Source organism: Sinocyclocheilus anshuiensis, unplaced genomic scaffold (assembly GCF_001515605.1).
Source record: "Sinocyclocheilus anshuiensis isolate Anshui unplaced genomic scaffold, SAMN03320099.WGS_v1.1 scaffold869, whole genome shotgun sequence".
Lineage (NCBI taxonomy): Eukaryota > Metazoa > Chordata > Actinopteri > Cypriniformes > Cyprinidae > Sinocyclocheilus > Sinocyclocheilus anshuiensis.
In genome coordinates this window covers 79,964-102,619 of record NW_015558630.1, presented here as the reverse complement: position 1 = coordinate 102,619, position 22,656 = coordinate 79,964, and the positions used below count along the sequence as shown (strand labels likewise).

Below are 22,656 nucleotides of genomic sequence, written 5' to 3'. Positions count from 1 at the left end.
CAGTTTTTTTCTACCATTTAAAATACAATGATGTATTCATAACTATCAAATATATGATGTAAATGACATAAAAAAAACAAAATGCCAAATAAATATTATAAAATATATAATGAAAGTAGTGGTCCCCTGGAGTTGTGTCACTGGTGTTACCGTTTAACAAAAATCATTTATTTTGAAATAAAAATCACACTGATGACATGATACTTTTTTTCTGTCACATTAAATAAAATGTGTCACATGTGACATGATAATAATTTTACATCCATTGAATTCTGCTTCACTCAAGAGTTAAGATGTAAAGGATTGCATCATTACTTGTTTATAACTGTTTTTACAAATATTTTCATTGTTATAGCAAATACATAGTTGCGCAAATGAACTAACATCATTCAATCACACTTTTAACAAACCTGATTAAAATAAACAAAACATAATCTCCTTACTTGTTGCATTATCATTATTTTTCTGTAACTCTGACTACATGTACTAAAAAATTTAGAAATAATATTTCATAAAAACCTTTAAAATTGCCAGAGAAGTAACACCAGTGACAAAAAAATGGTACATGTGGTCTTTAAATAAATGCACAAAAAATATAAAAAAATCATTAAGCTGTCATTTATGTGTATTCATAAAGTCAAAAGGCAATCTAATAATGTGGTCTAAGTTTAAATGTTAAAAAAAGAAATACATTTTAAGACATCTTGCCATACCAAAAGTGGACGTTTCTGTAGAATGACCCAAATACTAAAGGATAAAATATTTTTTAAAATATATAAAAAATATTTTTATGCATAGTATTTTTTTAAATCACAAAAACACAGTATTTCTAGAAAACAAACTTCTGAGGCTTAACACCTTTATCACAGATTTAACCTACTAAAATATTTTTTAAACTATATACTATCCAGTGCCAGACTATAAACAAACGACGCTATTTAATAAACAAAAACATGCTTAAATACACAAATATAGGCCTATACCGTTTGTATTCTACCAACTTTTAAGTTTTAACATATTTCCAATACATGTTGACTAAATGCTATGTTGTAAAGTATGTTTCTTACCAGGAAAGTCGCTAAAACCGCCAAACGTCTTGACAATTACGATAACTATTTGTAACATTTCAATGACAACTTTACCCAAAATAAGCAGTTTCGATATAAAATGAGTTTTCCTACGGCGAAAGTTTCCTCATCCCATCCGTCGGAGGGACTTAGTCAGAAGGGGGAAAGTTAAACTTCAGCTGACTCAAATTTATGGACTTCCAGAACTTCTCCATCTCCGTTATATTTTTTGGTAGGAAATGTCTTGGAATGAGGGAGTGCAATGAAAGCGGGAAATACCGCCATCTGCTGTAGAATCAGCAACATGCCACAGACGCAACCAGGCCTTCAAAATGCTGGGGAACGTTCCAGTTCATCTGTTTCCATGACGACAGAAGATTCGAAAGGTACTCTTGGAACGAGCGAATGCAACATTCTGGTCAGATCAGTTCTTCAGTTACTTTTTGCAAAATAAGTTTAAGTAATAAGTAAATTTATGTAAACTGCATTTATAATGTCAATTTATGTAACAATTAACAATTATCTATCTATCTATCTCTATCTATCTATCTATCTATCTATCTATCAATGACAACTTTACCCAAAATAAGCAGTTTCGATATAAAATGAGTTTTCCTACGGCGAAAGTTTCCTCATCCCATCCGTCGGAGGGACTTAGTCAGAAGGGGGAAAGTTAAACTTCAGCTGACTCAAATTTATGGACTTCCAGAACTTCTCCATCTCCGTTATATTTTTTGGTAGGAAATGTCTTGGAATGAGGGAGTGCAATGAAAGCGGGAAATACCGCCATCTGCTGTAGAATCAGCAACATGCCACAGACGCAACCAGGCCTTCAAAATGCTGGGGAACGTTCCAGTTCATCTGTTTCCATGACGACAGAAGATTCGAAAGGTACTCTTGGAACGAGCGAATGCAACATTCTGGTCAGATCAGTTCTTCAGTTACTTTTTGCAAAATAAGTTTAAGTAATAAGTAAATTCATGTAAACTGCATTTATAATGTCAATTTATGTAACAATTATCTATCTATCTATCTATCTATCTATCTATCTATCTATCCATCCATCCGTCTATCTATCTATCTATCTATATGCATTTGAAAAGTTAAATTAATATAGCAGTGTAATCTATAGAATATATAAATGCTAATCACATTTGCATTTTAAAAAGCATGTTCTATCGTTTTTTCAGTGAACAATCAACTTCAAAAGTTTTATTTCGCTTGTTTATTTTAAAATGAATCACAACAATCACATCTCTATGTATGGATAAATTATTTAATATGATTAAGCATGATTGACTATTCCATATATACTCTCGATAGCTAATAGTCATATCTGATGTTCAAACTAAGTTCTCAACATAATATACTCTTTGTATTGTTTGCAGAAAATATCCTTTTTTGTTGAGAGAAGGGCTGAAATGAAGAAAATGACTTGGTAATCGAATATGCTTAGTTTGTCTTGGGAACCAACAACTCTTTTTCTTTTGCAACTAAACATTCCAGACCACAGCCTCAGGAGGTTAACTTCCTCGGGGTCATGGAGGACCTCAGGGGAAGCTCTCCCTCAACCCAGCTGTTTGGATTAGCCAACATTCTTTTCCATATTTGAATTTCCTCATTCATCGAATCCATCCAATCAACTTTCTTGCCATAGCTCTGTCCTGCAAGTTAAGAGAGACACTGTTAATGGAATGGCTTCAAGAAACCTTCCTTCAGCTTTTAGATTAGGACTCGAAATATAGATTAGGTACAAAATACAGCTGCAATGAAGAAATGCTTTTGTTACCTGTTCCGAGACTGAGGCGCAGACCTCCCAGAAACTGATTGGCGAGTGTGTTGTGATCCCAAACAGTCAATTCGCAGCAGGCCTCACTGACCTCCCCAGTTTTGAACCCGTCATACACCATGGCATGGTTATACACAGGGTCCTGCGTCTTTTTTACAATGCGAGTCTTCTGGCGGCTTTTCTTTCTGGTATCTGGTAAAATGTAGCTAAGAAACAAAACAAAATTATTAGTGAATCTCACCTGTCAAAAATATGTCCAGGTCATATTTCACCCCAAAATCAAAAGAAAGAAATAAGAAATTTGATTAAGAAATTTCATTTTGTTTTTATGTTAAATTATTAAAAAAAATAAAAAATACATTACTTTTTGTAATGTAATCTCAAAATAAGCTTTAATTGAAATGACTGGAGGCATTACAGTAATGAGAATTTTTATGCACAATAAAATTTCTTATTTTTTCTTTTGATTCTGGGGTGAAATATGACCTGGTCATGTTTTTTTTCTGACTCACAGTAGCTTATGTAAATCTAAACAAAATACTGTAAATAAATACATTTTAAACCTATAAAACTGCATCAGGAAAAACATTTGTCTGACTAGAGTTTGTGAAAATGTTACAATGAAGTTAGTTCTGTATATAATCTTTTATCTTTTAAACCAAACAAAATGAATGAAATGGGTCATCTGGGTCATTTCCTTTCTTCTCATGTCATATGGATAGAAAAAAAAACATAAAGAGGAAGCATGAGAGAGGGAGAAAGAGTTAGAGATGGAACAATGGCTTTAGCTGCTTTGAAAGTCATGTCCGTAACAGATGACAGGCACACCCTCACCACTTAACAAATGAATCGATTCCCTGAGGCTTCAGGCGACGTAATTCCTTTGCCTCCCGCAGCCAGACATGAATCTCCCCAGTGCTGTTCTTCGACCCACCTGAAATCAAATAACACATTTTAAAGCTTGTTTGTCATGAGCTGCACTTCTAAACTTAGGTATACAGAATGATATGAAATACACAGACGCAACATTGACATTTGAAACTGTACCGGAGTCCGGAGGGGCATATTTCAGTGAAATTGATAACAATCCATTAGACTCTTGCGATTCTTGATTTTCTGAGGTCTATAATCAAAAGAAAATGTAATATTCTGTTATATCAGAGAACTAGGTTGAACCGAGATATCACTTTATATGAAAGAACGTACAGGCTGTTCCTAAACACAAAATCATTTGAAAGTATGTTTTTCACAAACATTTTAGGCAGTGTACCTTTGACTGTAGGTTGTACCAGGTGAGGGCCTCGTGTGTCCAGTCCCAGGTCTTAAAACTGATCTCAACCTGCCCCAGGAACACATTTCTGCCTCTGGAGTCATTGTGCCACACGGACAGATTCAGAGTCTTATCCGGCAGCTCTTCACGCTTCACTTTGTACTGAATAGAGATTTACAGTACAGATAAGATGCAAGGTTATATTAAATATTCATTTGATATTTTAGTGTCACAGAGAAACATACTCTCAGAGATTCAACGTAAACTGGATTCGCAGTCTGTTTCTTAATGGAAGTTTTCCTTTTGCTGCGACGTGACTTGTCTGGATAGAGGTAGGTCTTCACATAACTGAAGATAGATAGATAGGTAGATAGGTAGGTAGACAGACAGACAGACAGATAGACAGATAGATAGATAGATAGATAGATAGATAGATAGATAGATAGATAGATTATATATAGCTTTAATTCATTTATTTTCTTAGTACAGATTTTCTTTTTAGTTTCAGAACTCACGGGTCAGTGCGTTGTTTACGTGGATTAGCTATGGCCAGATCCTGGCACTGTTCAATCATGATGATCAGCTCTCCAACAGGGCTGTACATCACTGCAAACTCCACAGAGCCCTGCACTTCAACATTCCCAAAATCCCCTGCGTCGCTGTACACACTCAGCAAACTACCGGTGCGCTTATGGGGGAGGGGAAGGAACACGGATAAATCTCTGGAACACCATCTTTTTTAATTTTGGACTTTTATTGCCTTGTACTTGGATAGGAAATTGAATGATGACAGGAAAGGGTGGGAGAGAGAGGGGAATATGGGATGAGGAAATGACACAGTCTGTACTTGAACCTGCGCCCCACTGGAGCACAACGGCCCTTATGTGACATAAGCACATCCTAGTCTGCAAAACATAACAACATTCAATGACAATATGTAATGCAGATATTTTATACTATTTAAGGGCTATTTAAATGTGTTTTTCGTTGCTTAGATTATTTTTGTGATGTTTAATATGCAGAAACATCTGTTGATTTACTTAAAACGCTACGGCTTTATGGTGCCTTTCAAACAAGCCAGCACTGGCTCAACCATAAATCTGGGGCTGGAACTACTTATAATAAACTGTTTATCAGATAATTGACAAGTTTGGACAAGCAATGACAAACTAAGCCTTTAAACATCTTTAAAAATACAAAGTAGAAATGGAAAAGGTCCAGCTCACATCAGTAAGAGACAACGCGCTAGCCGAATAGCCTTTTCTGCTAGAGAGATCTGACCCACAGCTGGACAATGAAGTATCATCATCATCTGAATCAACTCCTTCATCCTGTGACATAGAAAACAATATAAACAAAAACAGCAAAACAGAACATAAGCTTACATTTGATTTGACAGTCAAGCAACTTACTCTGATCAATACTGCACACTGCAGTGGAGGATAAAAGGATTGATGAAATGATATTTCAAGTGCTGCAACAGTATAAATTACATTTGCAGGATGAACAGTAACTCACCCCCCAAGCATTTGCAGTGTAGGAAGGAGTTTTAGATGTGAATCCTTCAAGTAAAGCCTCTAGATCTGACACGCCATGTTTTTTTCCTAAAGAAATCAAAGAATAAAGCTCAATTAAGATATAAATCCATGCATGTGAATATACCGGGAGAAATCTAACAAGTTAAACCAGAGCTTAAGTGAACAGACAAACAAGACAGGGAGTGTCTTTCTCACATATCAGCCCTTAAGGGCACTTCAGAAATCAGATTTCACACTTCAAGCTAACATGGTGATATCAGATCTCATAATCAGTTACCTTTCATTTTTGTTGGATCTGGAGATTCAGAAGGCATAATGACTATTGTGGGAACCATATCATCTCTAGTCTCCTGCTTTGGCTCCAGACCAGTGTTCTTCTGCAGGACGGGTGGTCTTGTCTTTTGAGCTCTGGCCAGAACACTTACTATATCTGACTTCATCCCCTGCTCGGTTTCAGCATTGTCCTCCTCAACTTTCATCTCTGAAGAACCTTGACCCAGCCCAGCAACATCTTCACTTGTAGGTTTAGCTGGTCGAATTGGTTCAACAGCAGTTTTGTCGTTATGTTTAGTGTCAACGTGCTCGCCAGCATTTACAATGTGCACTAATTTCCCATCATCTGTCATTGAAAGATAGTCTTGGCTTAATTCTGCTAAAACTTGACTTGTATTGTTAGCGTCTTTTGCTAAATTCTGATCATTTGATGACTTTATCTTAATTTTTTCTTTATCTTCATGAGCATCAAGATATCTTTGCACAGTTTTGTCACTGACACTTGGTTTTGAAGGTGGTGATGACATTTTGAAATCTTCTACTGCACTTATATCGGCTGTTTTATTGTGCAACAGCTCATTTTTTTTAGGTGTTTTCTTTTCCATTTCCACTGGTCGGTCATCGGCAGAATCACCGGAAGCATCTTTCCCCTGCAGAGTGTCAGAGGGAAATTCATGAGAATCCATTTCAATCCCCCATTTTAATGACTGACTTTGGGACGCTTTTTCAGCAGAGGAATGCTTATTGATTTGTTCCTCACCAGCTACACACTCAACTACTTGATCTGTCTCAGCAAGTAAACCAGCGCTTACATTTTTCCCCTCACCTCTCTTCCTGTCTGAACTTGCCTCATCATTAAGTATATCTCTGGAGACCATCGTTCTCTTATCATGCTCATTAGCAGAGTCTGAGGGACCCAGTTTATCGCGCTCAGACTCTCTAAACGTACATTCAACTGAACACTGCTGATCTCTGCCTGTACCATCTTGGAAAGCATTAGTAGACTCGTTAACCTCCTCTGAACCTTCGTGATTTGAGTGTCTAGTCAATTCTGGCCTCTCACTGGTGAAAACTAAGGAAGTCTGTGGTTGATTCTGAAACTCAGTTGATGAACATCTTTCTTAACATGAAAGATGAACATTTTTGTTAAAGTCTTTAGGTTCAGCTTGAGATACAATTTGAAATTATGTTTGGTCCATGCAATTTAAAGATGGAGGCTCTGTGTTTGGACTTGATGTGTCCTGCTTCTTTAAGGTCTCTGTATTCTCAACATGTGATTTTACCTCTTTTTGTTTAGGTCCAACACTATTGCTTTCATCATGCATAGGTTTCACTGCATTCGGTTCGAGGGAGATCTTCACCCAGTTCTCTTCAAACGATTGGTCTTTACGTAATGCTGGAGGGAGTGAAACTTTTCGCCCTGGCTCTGGATTTGTTGCATGTTTTGTGGTGCCTCTTTCGGGTTTAGTGTCTTGAACTGCACTTAAGAAGGGAAAAACAGTTGTTTGGTCACCAGAGAGCTCTTTGGGTTGTGCTTCTGATGAATTGTGTTGTGGGTCAGTGCTATTGAGGACATGATTGCCATTGAGTTCTGCTCGTAGTTTTTCTTTTCTTCCAGCCACTCTTGGAGCAGATGAAGCCTCTGTAAACACAGATAATTTGTACTGAAAATTATGACCAAAATATCACCAAATCGAACTCCCACAATACTAAATGATCAGTTTCCACAAAAATATTAAGTAGCACAACTGTTTTCAACACTGAAAATAATAAGAAATGTTTCTTGAGCATCAAATCAGCATATCAGAATGATTTTTATGGATCATGTGACACTGAAGATTGGAGTAATGGCTGCTGAGAATTCAGCTTTATGTCACAGGATAAAAATTACATTTTAATAGTAATACAATTTAAACTAACTGTTTTCTATTTCATAATATTACTGTTTTTACTGTATTTTTTTGTCAAATAAATGCAGGATCTGTGATCATAAGAGTCATATTTAAACATTGCTCCCACACCCCAAAATGAAAATAGCAATATTTAGGGAAAAAATGATTAGCTGTTTTTAGCATATGCTTTGGTTCACTAGTTAGGGTTCACTAGCATACTTAAAGTTCACCCAAAATGAAAATTCTGTCATAAATATATTATTTTAAGTTCAACAGGAAAAAGAAACTTTTTTTGTCAAATAAATGCAGGATCTGTGATCATAAGTCATATTTAAAAACATTTAAAAATCTTACCAGCCCCAGATTTGGACGGTATTGTAATTCCCTACAAAGCATTCATGAATCCTCAATGATTAACTTATATAAAAAAAAAAAATCCATGTTTATTCATGTGATTAAAACTCACCACCATCCATAAAGTCCTCATCAGTATATTGATGATAACTCTGTAAATAAATAAATTTAAATAAAATTTAAATTCTCGTCTTACATTCTAAATATTTACAGAAAAACTAAATATTAAATATAACACTGAATTTTACCGTACATTTCTGTCATATGTACATCAATTTGACATAGTCACCACTGACAAGCTACTACTAAATATATTGTAGAAACTTAATTTCCTGTAAAGCTGCTTTGCAACGATTTGTATTGTGAAAAGCGCTATACAAATAAACTTGAATTTAATTGAATTAAATATAATATATAATATGACAAACCTCTTTACTAAGTGTTGGATGAATTAATCTAGGGTCAGTTGATGGACTACAGTGGACAAAAATATATATAATATATTAAAAAATATATCATAATATTACAGGCATATTGAAAAATTTACATATTGAAAATCCATCCAAAATACATTTGGTTGGCAGTTCAGCGCTGTAAAATAAAGGCCATTACTTTGAATACGTTGAAGGTGTGCTGTGATCCTCCTTTTCATTCAGGAACGGGTTGGGTTTATGAGCTGAGTTAAAAAAGAAACAGCAAATATAATCAGTTCTGACATACTCAAAACTGCTTGATTCAAACCTAGATGCACCTAGTTCATATTCACTTAACAGTGAAATGGAGTTTTAGTTACAGTAGCGAAGGGCAATGCAGGGCATAATCAGGACACAGTATGCTGTATCTATGACTCAGTCAGAAAGCAAAAAAGTTTGAAATGACCAGACAGGTGTGTTGTGTGTACTCAAAGATAACAGCATCAGCTCATTAAGGATGGCATGAACTCTGCATACCTGCTGTTTTCTTCCATCTCATGGAGGATCTCACCACTGCAGTGACATCTGTCTGCTGCCCGTATCGCTTGACCCTGAGCTCTTCAAACCACTCACCTGTCAAAGTCTTCAGCTGTTGAAAGTCAGGGACTGACTGCCTCAGTTTCCTGATATGTCATAAAAGCACAAACAGGGTTCTGAATACTACAGATGCACTATTTAGAATACTTTGGCCAAAGACTTTGGAAAATGTGCAGAAGTCATTATAACTTAAACATTGCTCCCACACCCCAAAATGAAAATGGCAACATTTAGGAAAAATATGATTAGCTGTTTAGCATATGCTTTGGCTCACTAGTTAGGGTTCACTAGCATACTTAAAGTTCACCCAAAATGAAAATTCGGTCATAAAATACATTCTTTTAAGTTCAACAGGAAAAAGAAACTTATATAGGTATGGAACAAATTGAGGGTGAGAAAATGATGACAGAATTTACTTTTTTGGATGAACTATCCCTTTAAGTAAGCACACTTAACCCTCATGCCGAGTTCACACCACGATTTTAGCCCGATTTTTCACTCGCCGACAGGTTTTGCGAAATCGCCGACAAATGCCTGAAATCGGAGGCAAATCGGTGCTCGTTCACGCGAGTGACAATCACTCAGTGTGAATTATCAAAGACGCAATCTGAGGGAATCGCCGACACGTCGCCGACGCCCGTGAAATATTTGGCATGCTAAATATCTGGAGTTGTCGCCGATTCACAATCACGCTGTGTGCAATGATTTCTGACTGAAAACTACATCGGCGATGACCTACAGCCAATGAGAGACCAAGATACAGGGCGGAGGGAAGTTCGGGGAGGAGTTATAGACCAGAATATCAGTATTTCAATAGATATATGAAGAATTATATCATACAGAAACAAGCACAAACAAACATTTGCTTGACCAGCCACAACATCAGCATAGTGACAAATAGGTATAGTGACAAATTGACATAGGTAACAAATTAGTTACCGGTACCTCCAACTCTCTTTGCAGAACACCCAATCCCTTTGACTTAAACCATGTGTTATGTTCAAGGTAATTAATTATAAATTAATTTATAATTAAATTATAAATTAATTTTATAATTTGTACATTTTATAATTTGGCCGGGTGTGTGTGTGTTCACTGCTGTGTGTGTGCACTTAGGATGGGAAAAATGCAGAGCACTAATTCCGAGTATGAGTCACCATACTTGGCCACATGTCATGTCACTTTTAATAGTTCCAGTCTCGCTCGAGAACTCAAGTCTGACGCACGCGGGTTCTCGCGTTATTTCCTTATCACTTCTCGCTTGTGTTTTGTTGTGAAACGTAGTTTGCGGACCAGACAGAGCTGTCGGCCGATCCATTGTGCAATGTGAACACAGCAGCAACTGAATGCTACCCCAGATAGTAACGCAGTGTGAAAACAATGGCGATCCGACAAGTTTGAAAATCATGCAGTGTGAACTCGGCATCAAGAGATGACTGTAGCAAAAGCACAACACGTGATATTTTCACTAAATATAGGTCAACAGATGCTCACACTTAGTTTATCATAACAACAAGCTTAAGTATGGCAGCATATTTACAATTTTAATGTGCCACCATGCCAAATGCCTACTGACACCATTGCTGACTGTTTTGGATCAAATTTAGCAATTTCCAAGTATATGAACTGTAATAGTTTTTTCAAATACCAACATGTTCAAATATATAAAAATGCCAACACTTCAATAAATTAATTAATACATATATAAATTATTTTAAATTATTAAATTAAAATATATAAAACCTAAAATTAAATAGAAATAAAATCAATTAAAATGTATTTTAAATAAATAAATAAATAACCAGTAACTTCCTTAAAAACTTTTATGGGGAAAAACAGGAAAATACATCATCAGTGCTTGGTAAGCATTCGTACTTGTACAATACAGCTCCACATGAACCTGCAGACTGCAGTGTAGGTCAAACAACCATTTCCCACCTGACTCGTCCACTCTCCAGTCGTTTTAAATCTTCATCTCTCAGAAGCACTTGACGGATGGCTGCCTCTTCCTCAGCAGACAAAAAGCTCAAGTCAATCAGTTCTAGTGCACTTTTTGATTGTTTCATCCTGGTCAATAAAACCAAGCGCTTTTCAGCAGCCGAGAACTTTTTCCCAAGGTAAACAGCCTGCAAACCACCGCGTTTTGCTCAAATCGGAAATTTGTCAACCCGTGTTCAATCCTGAATCCTCGCCTGCACAGGTAACCTCAGCTCTCGGAGATGTTCAGCTGATTTCGCGTGATTGAGGAAGAGAGTTGCTACACTTTTGACGCGCGTGTAACAATCATTCACATTCACACAGTGTAAAAAAACACGACGTGACGTCATCTGTCAACATTCCGTTTGAGAATAGTTAATGTTTAACTAATCCGTTAATCCATGTCCTTCAGGAGTAACCTAGCTTCCTGAACCACAACAAATATGGGTGAAAATCAATGTTTTCAATAATGATAATAATATTTGCATAGACTGTACATTGTCTAACAATATTATTTCACATACAACCACTTTTCTTACGTTGCTGCTGTTCATACTGTACATATAACCCTACATTTGCACTCCTATTTATATTCTGTACATACTCTGTTTAATATTGTATATCGCAACTCCACTGTACATACTATAAGTTATAGCTTCACTTACTCTGCACTTATCTGTATATAAGACACTATATTCTTGCACTTTTGGTTAGATGCTAACTGCATTTCTCTGTACTTGTAGCCTACTCTGCATTATGACAATAAAGTTGAATCTAGTCTAATGTAATCTAATTATTAATTATTTATAAAATGATTGCATTTTAATATTCAGTAATAATGTCTCTTTTATTTTGTTGTTTATTATTGTTATGCACCCCATGTATATAAATATATTTTAATGTTATGAGTCCCACTAAAAAAAGACACATAAAACTTACAAAATAACATTGAAATGTATTCATAAAAAATATTATTATGAGTCAAAAATAAAAATACTTTTGTTTATTTTTCCTCATCCAGACATAAAACTATTAAGCAATGTGCTGTTTGTGCTGGAAGACACACCTAATTCATGTTCCAACATGCTTTTCTGCTGTAAAATTGTGTGAAAATGACAGACCAAATAAGAGGAAGTAGAAAGGTTGAAGACTACCAATGTCAAGATGACAAGATTATATCATCTTTCTTCTGATGATAATGTTTCTGGTTTCCTGTTATTTGGTTTTGTTTGAGTTTTCACACGGGAGATGAGAAGACATACTAATGTACGCTTTGCGATTTTGGAGGGCATCTTGTGAAGACAACCAATAATTTCAGAGTTCAAAATTTATATCTCTAGGATCCTTTATAGGTGTGCATTAGCAGTTGACTTTGGTATGTTGCTGAAAGCACAATGTTGACCTACACCACACCTTTTAGATAAATCTTTTGCAATGTCTTGTAAACATTTCCTGAATATCACACAGGTAGTAATAAGAGCTCTGCTGTAATCTCGACTCTGCTGTTCTTCGGCTGGTTCTTCCCTGTATACGTTGATTGACAGATGTCTCGTCCAGTCAGCGGTGAGTAATCCCAAACCAATGGCGCTGTCTCAAACTATACCTACCTTTTCCGGTTTGTCTGATTTGTCGTTGTGTTTTCTGACTTGTTCATTTGTTTTCGGATTTGTCGTTGTGTTTTCTAACTTGTTATTTTGTTTTCGAATTTGTCATTGTGTTTTCTGACTTGTTATAATGTTTTCTGAATTGTTGTTGTGCTTTCTGAATTGTTATTTAGTTTTTTAGACTTGCATTTGCGTTTGTAATTTGTTATTTTGTTTTCAGAATTGTGATTTGCTTTGCACTTCTTGGCCACCGTATAAACATCAGGAAAAACATATCACTGAAACACCAGTAGGTGGCAGTAAATACTCAACAAAAGCACATAGGTCTCAAAAAGGAATATGTGATTTGAGGTTTCGTTGATAAATCAAATCTGTCTGCTGATCAGATCATTCTGAGAACGTGTGTGTGTTTAAATAATATATTAATAATTAATATAATAATAATACACATAATGAGTCTTAGATACTTGTAGTGAAAATATTTTCATTATTTTAATCAAATAAAATATATTAAGAGAAAAAATATGATATATACATACATATATTATATATTTTGTGTGTGTGTGTGTGTGCATTATATATATATATAATAATATACATACACACACATATATGTAATGAGTCTCAGATACCTAATGTAGTGCAGATAATAATTACATAGTGAAAACAAAGATGAGTTATCGTAATCAAATAAATTATTAAAAACAATAATAAAGAATATATACTTCGTATACACTATAATATAATATGATATAACATAATATATAATATTTTATGTATATACAACTAAAACAAATTATATTAATCGGGTAAAAAATGATAAAAATGTTAATAAAAGAATATAGTCAATATACACGATACAATAATATATTATTATATTATATTATATTATATTATATTATACGTTGTATAATATTATTGCCTGTATAGACATACAACGCATCTAACAACGCATCACTCCTGAAATGAGCAAACTACACTTGTTGGTGTGTCTTTGCTCGTGTTATTTCTTGTCGATAATTCATAGGCCCGTTTGTATTTAAATCACGTATCTGCAGCAGAAAAGCTGTTTGTGAGGTAACCGTACTGCTCTGACGTCATTTACAACCCTCTCTCTCCTCGCGCTGCGTCTGCCACTGTGCGTGAATCTGCCTTCATGTGATGAAGCTCGAGTGTTACATTGTAGCGCTCAGTTCGTTGTCATTCGTCTCCCGCTATTGATGACTGACTGATGTAGACCAATAACAACTACATCTGTCACGTAGCGCTAATATCAGACGCTAAAAATATTGATTGTGTGGCGAGTCAGGTGAACAGTCGCTGATCGACACGTAGAGAGAAACAGCATGATGGGTTTACATGAATTCATATGGATGACAGGGATACTGATGGCGCAGGACCATCCTTAACCTAGCTGCTTGCGAGGGATTTGGGATCGTGACAGTACGTGAAGATGGCGACGGGGACGGGCTGGCAGCCGCCGTACAGCGCTGCTCCGAGCATCAGTTCTTCTCCCGCTGCTGCTGCTGCTTCTGGATCAGGCACCAGTCCATCCTCCACATCCAGCCATTTACTCTACGAATCTGCGCTGACCATGGAATACACTCAAGATCTGCACCTGAAGATGAGTAAAAAAATAGCACAACTCACTAAGGTAGGTATGATCACATTGCTTGTATTTTGATCACATTATCTCAACTTTAATATGAATATACTGTAAACAGGATTTTGCATTAATCCGTATTATCCCCTATAGAGAAGATGCCCTACATATTGAAATTTTTGCACCTCAGTGTTTTTTTCCTGCAAAAATGTGTTTATAATCCCAGACAAAATTTGCTAGCTGTATTTAATCTGTGATTAATTTATACAAAAACAATTAAGCAAGGCATGTTACATAATGAGTCTTTAATGCAGAAATAATCAGTCTAGTTTATTAACATCCACATTTATCAAAAGTGCATATGCCTTATTAGTTTTTACCTCTGATTTAATTTGATTGTGTAATTTATGCCCAACATGAGAGCAATGTTTTCTTTGGATTCAAGACCTTGCGTGTTTTGCCTTCACTGTTTTTATGTTTCGGGTCCCAGAATTAGATGTGTGAAAACAATAACAATATTTAACCTCTCAATTTCCTTTCAGATGCTTTTAATATGTTTTTTTGGATGTAAGGAAACTCTAACATGCTGATATTTTAAAAGATTTTACCAAAAGTAGGCATGCATTTCACAGAAATGTGACTGGTATTCATTCTAGTAATGTTTCTGTTTCTTGAACACAACAAAAACACATTGTAAAAAAATCTATATATTCAAAAACTTCAAAAAAAAAATCTAAATGAAATGAACTATACTGTGTACACCAAGGTTATTATGCTATAGTATTATTGTAAACCATAAAAAAAGGTCACAAATAAAAAACATTTTAACTGAATTAAATTAAAATATAAAAAAACCTTAAACTATATTCATATATTTAAAAAAATAGATATCTAAAAAAATATCTAAAGTCATGAAGTATAAACATGATAATTAAATGTTAGGTATGTTTTTGAGCTATAAAAGTACCCTTGAAGTTTCTTTGACTCCAGCCAAACAATTTATTTAAACTCACATCTAATCCATTTCTTCAATATGGTAAGTTATGGTGAGAAAACGAGGAGCTTTGTTCAGGAAAATCCAGTTTTATGAGTTTGAAACTGACATGGAACGTATTAATAAACTAATTAATCTAGGTAGAGCTACTTTGCATAACTACAGTAGGGCATCCTTAAAGTATGTTAATAACATGGATGCGACAGAAAGGAATCAATTAAAGATGAAAAGGAGAACAGCAGCGCGAGAGCAGCAAGTGAAGGCGGCTTGCTTTGATGTGCAACTCTTAAGCACAACAAAAGAGAGTCATGATTATGAAATGCTTGGCTGGAAAAACTGTTGGCTCCAAAAGGAATTTTTTAATACTGACACTTGTTTATTAAATTAAGAGTTTGGTCCAGATCAGAAAGAGTGTTATAGAAATACAAGGAATTTGATTTGGTTTACAGGAGCTTTGAGCACTCTAAATATATATTATATATGCAAGAAAATACATGAAAACTTCTAGTCTAAAAATACACATAAAATATTTGTACAGGGAAGTGCAAAATGGATATAGTGTATTGAAATAGCATAAATATGAATATTTGTTTACATAATGTACATCTTTGTTGCCTAATTATGTTTAAGAGGGTACTGCACTATATTGAAATGGCCAGTGGAAATAATTTTTTTTTGGTTGCCAGTGCCCTGTGGTGCCTCCCAGAGGTCAAAAGAAGTTGTGTCCTTGGTCTGTTGGATCCATAATGATTTTTCCTCCCTTTTATGCCACTTTAGAGGTGTATACTGTATGGCCTGGTGCGGTTATCCTCGGTTTGTTGAAATTTTCTTATGTCTGATTTGGTGGCCAGACAGTTATTGAGGTGTGCAAGATGGACACATTTGGCATTGGAATATTTCTTGGCTTTAAGCAAGACACTACAGGCATGCATTGGTCAGTTTTGAGATTTTATGCTATTTTCCTTCCATAACCTGCCTTCTTTCCAGCTAGTGGAAAGAAAACATCCAAAATTTACATACAAGTGTTTATTTTATGATACTGTATCTGTTTGCACCTGTAGATTTCAAATACAGTACATATCTTTAAATGCCATTTTCTCAAAATGTGTTTTTCTCTCATGCACTGAGCCAGAAATCTCCACTTCAGCAGCACTTATGTAGACCAGTTTTTCCAGTTTAATTCCTATCTACATTCTGAAGGTTTTTACAGAGGGGCTTGTTCATAAATCATTCACCTGACATATATTTAACCTTTTATGCCTAAAATTTATTTATTTTTATGGCACTTGAGTCTTGACTATATTTTGTGATTTACAGTTTTTACAGAGGGCTTTGTTCATATATCATTCACCTGATATATTTAACATTTTATGCCTAAAAGCTTATTTTTTATGGCTCTTGACCTATATTTTCTGATTTATAGAGAGAAAAAATCCCCTCTGTATTTAACACTAAAATGTCAACAAAATTAAACAAGAATTTTGAACCTGGCTTTATCCAATGTTCAGATTTCTGTTCTGGAAATGTATGCAAATCAGTGCATATTAAATTAGACAATGCCTTATTTGCATATTTAAACATGACATTTCCAAAAACTTGTAATGCAAAACAGTTGTGTTAATTATTTGTGATTAATCGACTGTGAAAAGTATCATTTACTCACCCTCATGTACTTCCAAACATGTGTGTCCGCTCTGGAACACAATTGAAGATATTTTAATGAATGCTTCAACTGTTTTATAAACAATGGAAGTTAATGGGGTCAACTTTCATTGTATGAACAAATAAAACACTGAGAATTTTTTGAAATATCTTTGTGTGTGTGTGTGTGTGTGTGTGTTCCACAGAAGAAAGAAAGGTCTGGCCTCCATACCATACTTTGCTGCCCTGTGATTGGATCTGCCAATACTTAATATTATGAGCTTTAAAGTTTAAAAATGACTCATAAGTGGATTATTCGATGTGAAATAACCTCAAAAATCTTACTACAGCTGCTGTTTTAAGTAAACATGAAGACCGATCACATAATCACGGATTTTAAGGGTGCTGACAGCTGACTTATTCACCAGTTTTTAGAGGGAATGAGATGAAAGACAGATAGGCTGTCTAGAAATGATGCAACATTTTCCAATTTCTGCAGCTGTATAAAAACTGATTCTTCATCACCCATGTTTCTCACAGGTCATTTACGCCCTTAACACGAAAAACGACGAGCATGAAGATGCCATCAAATCTCTGAAGGAGGCCCACGATGAGGAGGTTCAGCACATCCTGACCGAGGCTCGGGAGAAGATCCTTCACTACAAGAGCAAGATTGGAGACGAGGCTGACCTGAAACGGCGCCTGCAGTCCCTGGAGGAGTCCGTTGAGCTGCACGAACACATGAAGCGCCAAGCGCTGGCCGAGTTCGAGATGTACCGGCAGCGCGTGGAGGACACACAGCTGTGCACGGAGGCCCAGCACACACAACGTGTGGTGTCCATGTCCCGTGAAGTGGAGGACATGCGGCACGAGTTCGATGAGAAGCTGCGCTCCTTCAGTCAGATGCAAGCCCAGTTTGAGCAGGAGAAACGGCGGGTGTTGGAGGAGCTCAAGTCGGTCCACCGACAGGAAGTTCAGGAGCTGCTGGAAAGCCAGCAGAACCAGAGTGCATCCTCCAGCCTGGAACAGGAGAAACTGGCTGAGCTGCATCGTACGGAGCTGGAGTCGCTCATGGAGCGCGTGGAGGAGTTGATGCAGGACAAAGTCCGGCTGGTAGAGGAGTACGATGCCAAGCTAAGCAAGGCTCAAGGGTTCTATGAACGTGAGCTGGAGGCCATGAGGCGAACGCAGCAGCTCACCACAGAGAACTTGTTGGCCTGGAAGAGGACGGAGGTGGAACTGAGGAAGGAGTTTCAGGTGCAAGAGTCGGCTCTTCAGAGGACCCTTTGTAAGCTCCGTGCTGAACTCCACAGAGCTCAGGATGAGGCGCGAGAGAGCAGGGACAAGACCAACAGACTGCAGGCATCTCTTAACAATGCAGAAGTCACAATTAAGGTAATGATTTGAACATTTTCAGTACATGGAGATTCATTAAAGGGTGTTTCTTCAACTCTAGGCACTCTTATTGAGTTGATTATTAGAACTGTCAGAACTGTTTTATTTCTGTTATATTACAGTCATATTGAAAATGTCTTGGAAATGTCTTCATAATTTAACTTTATTACTTTTAATATGCCTTTTATTGTAGATTTTATTGTTTTATCCTTTTCCCAGACACAGAATTTCAATCTAAATAAGGAAACCTATCATAAATATTACACATTTTAATATCTATAATCTAAACAATAAGTGAATGTACACTACCATTCAAAAGTTTGTGGTCGGTAAGATTTTTTAATGTTTTTGAAAGAAGTCGTTATGCTCACCAAAGCTTCATTTATTTGATTAAAAATGCAGTAAAAACAGTAATATTGTGAAATATTATTACAATTTTCTATTTTAAAATGTAATTTATTCCTGTGATGTCAAAGCTGAATTTTCAGCAAATTATTAGTATTTTTATCAAAAGTGCACTTGTCTACAAGAAGAAAAAAATGTCATGAGACAAAGTATGAAAATGTGATGCATAAAGAAAATAAAGATATTGTGCATTTCCAAATTGTAATTTCACGAAAAGTGTGAAAATATTGTTTAATTGTGTTTACTTGGAATACATAGATTCTAGCTATTAGCCGTAGCAAGGAAAAAGAGGCAGCTTATGTATTCCATTATGTTTAAAATGTGATTTCCATTACAGAATGCTATTAAACACAATGCATAACCTGAGATGTGTTGGGAATTAGGCAGTTGTGAAAATGTTCATGATGGTTCAGAAGCAACAAAAATGACAGAATTCTGACATGATGCATACAGTATATGTACACTGGACATTGTTCCTGGGCAAATTATGTAAAGTATGAGTGTAAAAAGTGTGTTTAGAGTACACAGGGCCAAAATTGGCCATAGTTGAAGAAACACAAAATGTCTTGGGTACTTTCAATTTACAGCATATAATGAAATGTAAATAAACATCATTGAGATGAGTTTGTGAGTTTAGATGCTTTCTAAAAATATTAATGCATCTCAAAAAAGTAATTTTTCCTATTTTCAGGAGTTACACAAGCAGCTGGAAGAGGCCATACAGGATGGAGAGATTTGGGTGATGCAGCTGAAAGATACAGAATATGAGCTGGAGGGAAGCAGAGATCGAGTTCAGCAGCAGGCCAATGAAATCCTTCACAAAGCCAGTGAGAATAATATCATGAACAAATGTCATTTTTCTTCAGCATATTGCACTGAATCACTCAAGCTGCAGTGTGAGAGATTTTTTAGAGAGGTTGCAGTTTTGTGAAAGCTTGGCAGAGATGGATTTAGCTCTGTTTTGCCTGAATTTCACTTGAATTCTACTTAGTTTTTATGCTTGTGATTGACTCCTTCATGTCTACAAATAATGTGCCATATTTATTTTTGAGGAAGCATTAATTTAACAAAATACCCCATTGTACTTAATTAACAGGTCAGATAGGCTCTCTTCAAGCGACCCAAATGAGCCACGAGGCCACTATCAGGGACCTGGGCTCTGAGCAGAACCGCCTGAAGGAGAAGATCCTACAGCTGGAGGAGGAGAGAGAGAGACTTCAGAAACAGATTCAAACACTGGAAGAACAACAGCATCAGAAGGTCCTCAGCCTGGAGAAGGTAAATACATTTTCACCTTTTCTTTGTTAGGCAGACGGGAGGCAGGACTAAAAACCTGTTTGGAAGCAGTTATTGATTTTGCAGAAAGTGTTGCTACTGTTCAAAAGTTTGGAGTTACTAAGTAAGTTTTTCTATTCATCAGAGAATCCTGAAAAAAAGATCACTGTTTCCACAAAAATATTAAACAGCACAACTGTTTTCAACACTGATGGTAATAAGACATGTTTCTTGAGCACCAAATCAGCTTATTAGAATGATTTCTGAAGGTTCATGTGACACTGAAGACTGGAGTAATGATGCTGAAAATTCAGCTTTGTCATCACAGGAAGAAGTTACTTTTTATAATATATTAAAATAGAAAATAGTTATTTAAGTTGTAATAATATTTCACAATATTATTGTTTTTACTGTGTTTTTGGTCAAATAAATAACCTTGGTAAACATAAGAGACTTCTTTCAGAAACAAAACATCCCAAGTTTTTGAACAGTAGTTTATTTCACATTTTAGTGTCCTAAAATAGGTTACATTGATGCAACACCATAGACATTCAGAGGGACACATTCCCTCCAATATTCAGATTATTGCTTAATAAAGGCATAAGGGTTTTCCATTGACAGATTATTTGATTTTTACATTTTAGTCTCTCCTAATCTTGAATATTTGGTTACACCCTTGAGACTGGGACTATGTAATCATACATGCCAAATATGATGTACACAAACTGTTGCTAAATAGTATTTTGAAATCAGTCACTGCCATTGGAAACAATTATCATGGTATTCGAAACAAGGTATTGAGACTTGACAAAGTGTAAATGAAGCTGTGCTGTTTTGGCAGTCGCTTTGTGAGGAAAAGCAGAACTATGAAATGGAGCTGGCGCGAATCAGGGCCAAATACGAGGAGGAAATGGCCTGTCTGAAAGAATGCCAAGCAGAATCCTTAGAGGAACTCAAGGAGAAACACCGAGTCCAGCAGGAAGGTGCTCGCAGTGCCGCTGAGAGAGAGAAAAACCAGTTGCTCAGTGTAAGAACTTTTTTTTTTTTTTTTTAACAATGGATTTAGTGCTTAAAGTAATAGTTCACCCAAAAATGAAAATATGCTGAAAATCTACTCACCTTCAGGCCATCCAAGATGTACAGTAGATGAGTTTGTTTGTCCATCAGAACAAAATTTGGATATTTAGCATTATATCACTTGCTCACAAACACACAGCTTTTCACTTCACAAGACATTGATTGATGGACTGTATTACTGTGATGTTTTTATCAGCTGTTTGGACTCTCATTCTGATGGCACCCATTCACTGCAGAGGATCCACAGGTGAGCAAGTGATGTAATGCTAAATTTCTCCAGACTCATCTCTTGGACGGACCTAGGGTGAATAAATTTTCAGCAATTTTTAATTTGTGGGTGAACCTTTTATGTTAATATGAATATTTGTTTATATGAATTTAGATCTACAATGAGCTTTAAGTTTTTGCTTCATTAGCATTTTCGCATGAGATATTCACTCCCTTGTGTTCTCTTTTGATTTTTGTTATTCTCTGTGTTCTGTTTAATAAAAATAAACTGCAAAGTCTTAATACAAAACAAATTAAGAATATGAATATTTAGTCTTATTAAAAAACGACTGGTGGATTTTGGCACTTTTCCCAAATCATCTATTGAAACCTTGAGAGCTATGCCAAATTATATTATCTGCTCCTCGTTGAGTAGTGTTGATTATGCAAACAGCCGTTTCTCATTGCAGTGATGACAATGTGACAGTGATATTATTCCCACTGTTTTTGTGGCCCTCCATAAAAACAGCTCTCAATCACAACAAATATTGAGACTAATCTTCTTGTCATCTCATAACAATCATGTCACTTTATTTTTTGAAAACCGCTATTTTACAGCTCCTGTGTAATTCAATTGAAAAAGACTCCATCTGTCAGTAGCAGATTGTCCTACTGTCTGGTGGTTTCACCTCTTATTTCGTTGGCCTGCTATGGCCTGCTTTTCTGATGTTTTATTTTTATATTTACTTTCCCAGGAGATGAGACAACAGTTTGATATCCGGCGTCTGTCATTGGAAGAGCAGAGAAACCACCTGCAACAGCAGCTGGAGACCACACGAGAGGAACTCACTACCAAGCTCAACATGGCCAACCAAGAGGTTTAGAATAACAACTACTTATTTTTGTTTAGATTAACTTTTCTGCTTCAAAAAAAGGTAGTTACTAGCTAGTTTTAGATTGTACATTTTTTTGCCTAGACCAAACTGATTTAGATGGTTGATCAGCTGCATTTGTAGCTGGTGGGCCTCATTTTGAACTGGTCGATAATTTAATAGCAAAGCTAGTAAACCACCTTAAACCAGCAATAAACCAATTTACATGTTTCAAAAACTCTGTTTTCATATTTTTTCCGCAGTAGCTGTTTAATATTTTATTATATTTAACACTAATTGTAATTTTTAATATTGCCAATGTCAGCCTAATATGACAACTTGTAATTATCCTTCATTTATCACTATATATATATATATATATATATATATATATATATATAAAATATTATTTA

The 22,656-nt window shown here is 35.8% G+C and overlaps 3 protein-coding genes across 5 annotated transcripts in view; 1 reads left to right on the top strand and 2 right to left on the bottom strand.

Annotated features, from left to right (window-relative positions):
- Positions 1-1,273, bottom strand: part of gja1a (gap junction protein alpha 1a) — a 3,796-nt gene extending 2,523 nt beyond the window's left edge. The window contains exon 1 of the mRNA XM_016476804.1: positions 1,068-1,273. The gene's annotated coding sequence lies outside the window, so the exon portion shown is untranslated. The remainder of the gene's footprint in view (positions 1-1,067) is intronic.
- A 1,009-nt stretch (positions 1,274-2,282) lies between these two features.
- Positions 2,283-11,482, bottom strand: LOC107680798 (synaptotagmin-like protein 2). Of its 2 annotated transcripts, XM_016476847.1 has the most exons (17): positions 11,132-11,482; positions 9,134-9,279; positions 8,796-8,859; positions 8,612-8,657; positions 8,296-8,335; positions 7,221-7,579; positions 5,942-6,587; positions 5,645-5,730; positions 5,539-5,556; positions 5,353-5,457; positions 4,642-4,814; positions 4,372-4,474; positions 4,127-4,288; positions 3,904-3,979; positions 3,691-3,790; positions 2,857-3,062; positions 2,283-2,731 (listed from the first exon to the last, which is right to left on the bottom strand). In XM_016476847.1, exons 1-17 carry the CDS (start codon positions 11,257-11,259, stop codon positions 2,583-2,585), a joined length of 2,607 nt encoding a protein of 868 aa, XP_016332333.1. In that variant the 5' UTR covers positions 11,260-11,482; the 3' UTR covers positions 2,283-2,582. The 2 variants fall into 2 exon arrangements, with proteins under 2 accessions (XP_016332333.1, XP_016332334.1); XM_016476848.1 differs by lacking the exon at positions 5,539-5,556 and having other exon boundaries at positions 11,132-11,481.
- Positions 11,483-13,936: 2,454 nt separating this feature from the next.
- Positions 13,937-22,656, top strand: part of fam184aa (family with sequence similarity 184 member Aa) — a 29,860-nt gene continuing 21,140 nt past the window's right edge. For both annotated transcript variants that reach the window (XM_016476833.1, XM_016476834.1), the window contains exons 1-6: positions 13,937-14,428; positions 17,553-18,407; positions 19,504-19,639; positions 19,909-20,090; positions 20,929-21,114; positions 22,127-22,249. In XM_016476833.1, coding sequence (XP_016332319.1) covers positions 14,228-14,428; positions 17,553-18,407; positions 19,504-19,639; positions 19,909-20,090; positions 20,929-21,114; positions 22,127-22,249 — 1,683 coding nt within the window. In that variant the 5' untranslated portion in view covers positions 13,937-14,227. The remainder of the gene's footprint in view (positions 14,429-17,552; positions 18,408-19,503; positions 19,640-19,908; positions 20,091-20,928; positions 21,115-22,126; positions 22,250-22,656) is intronic.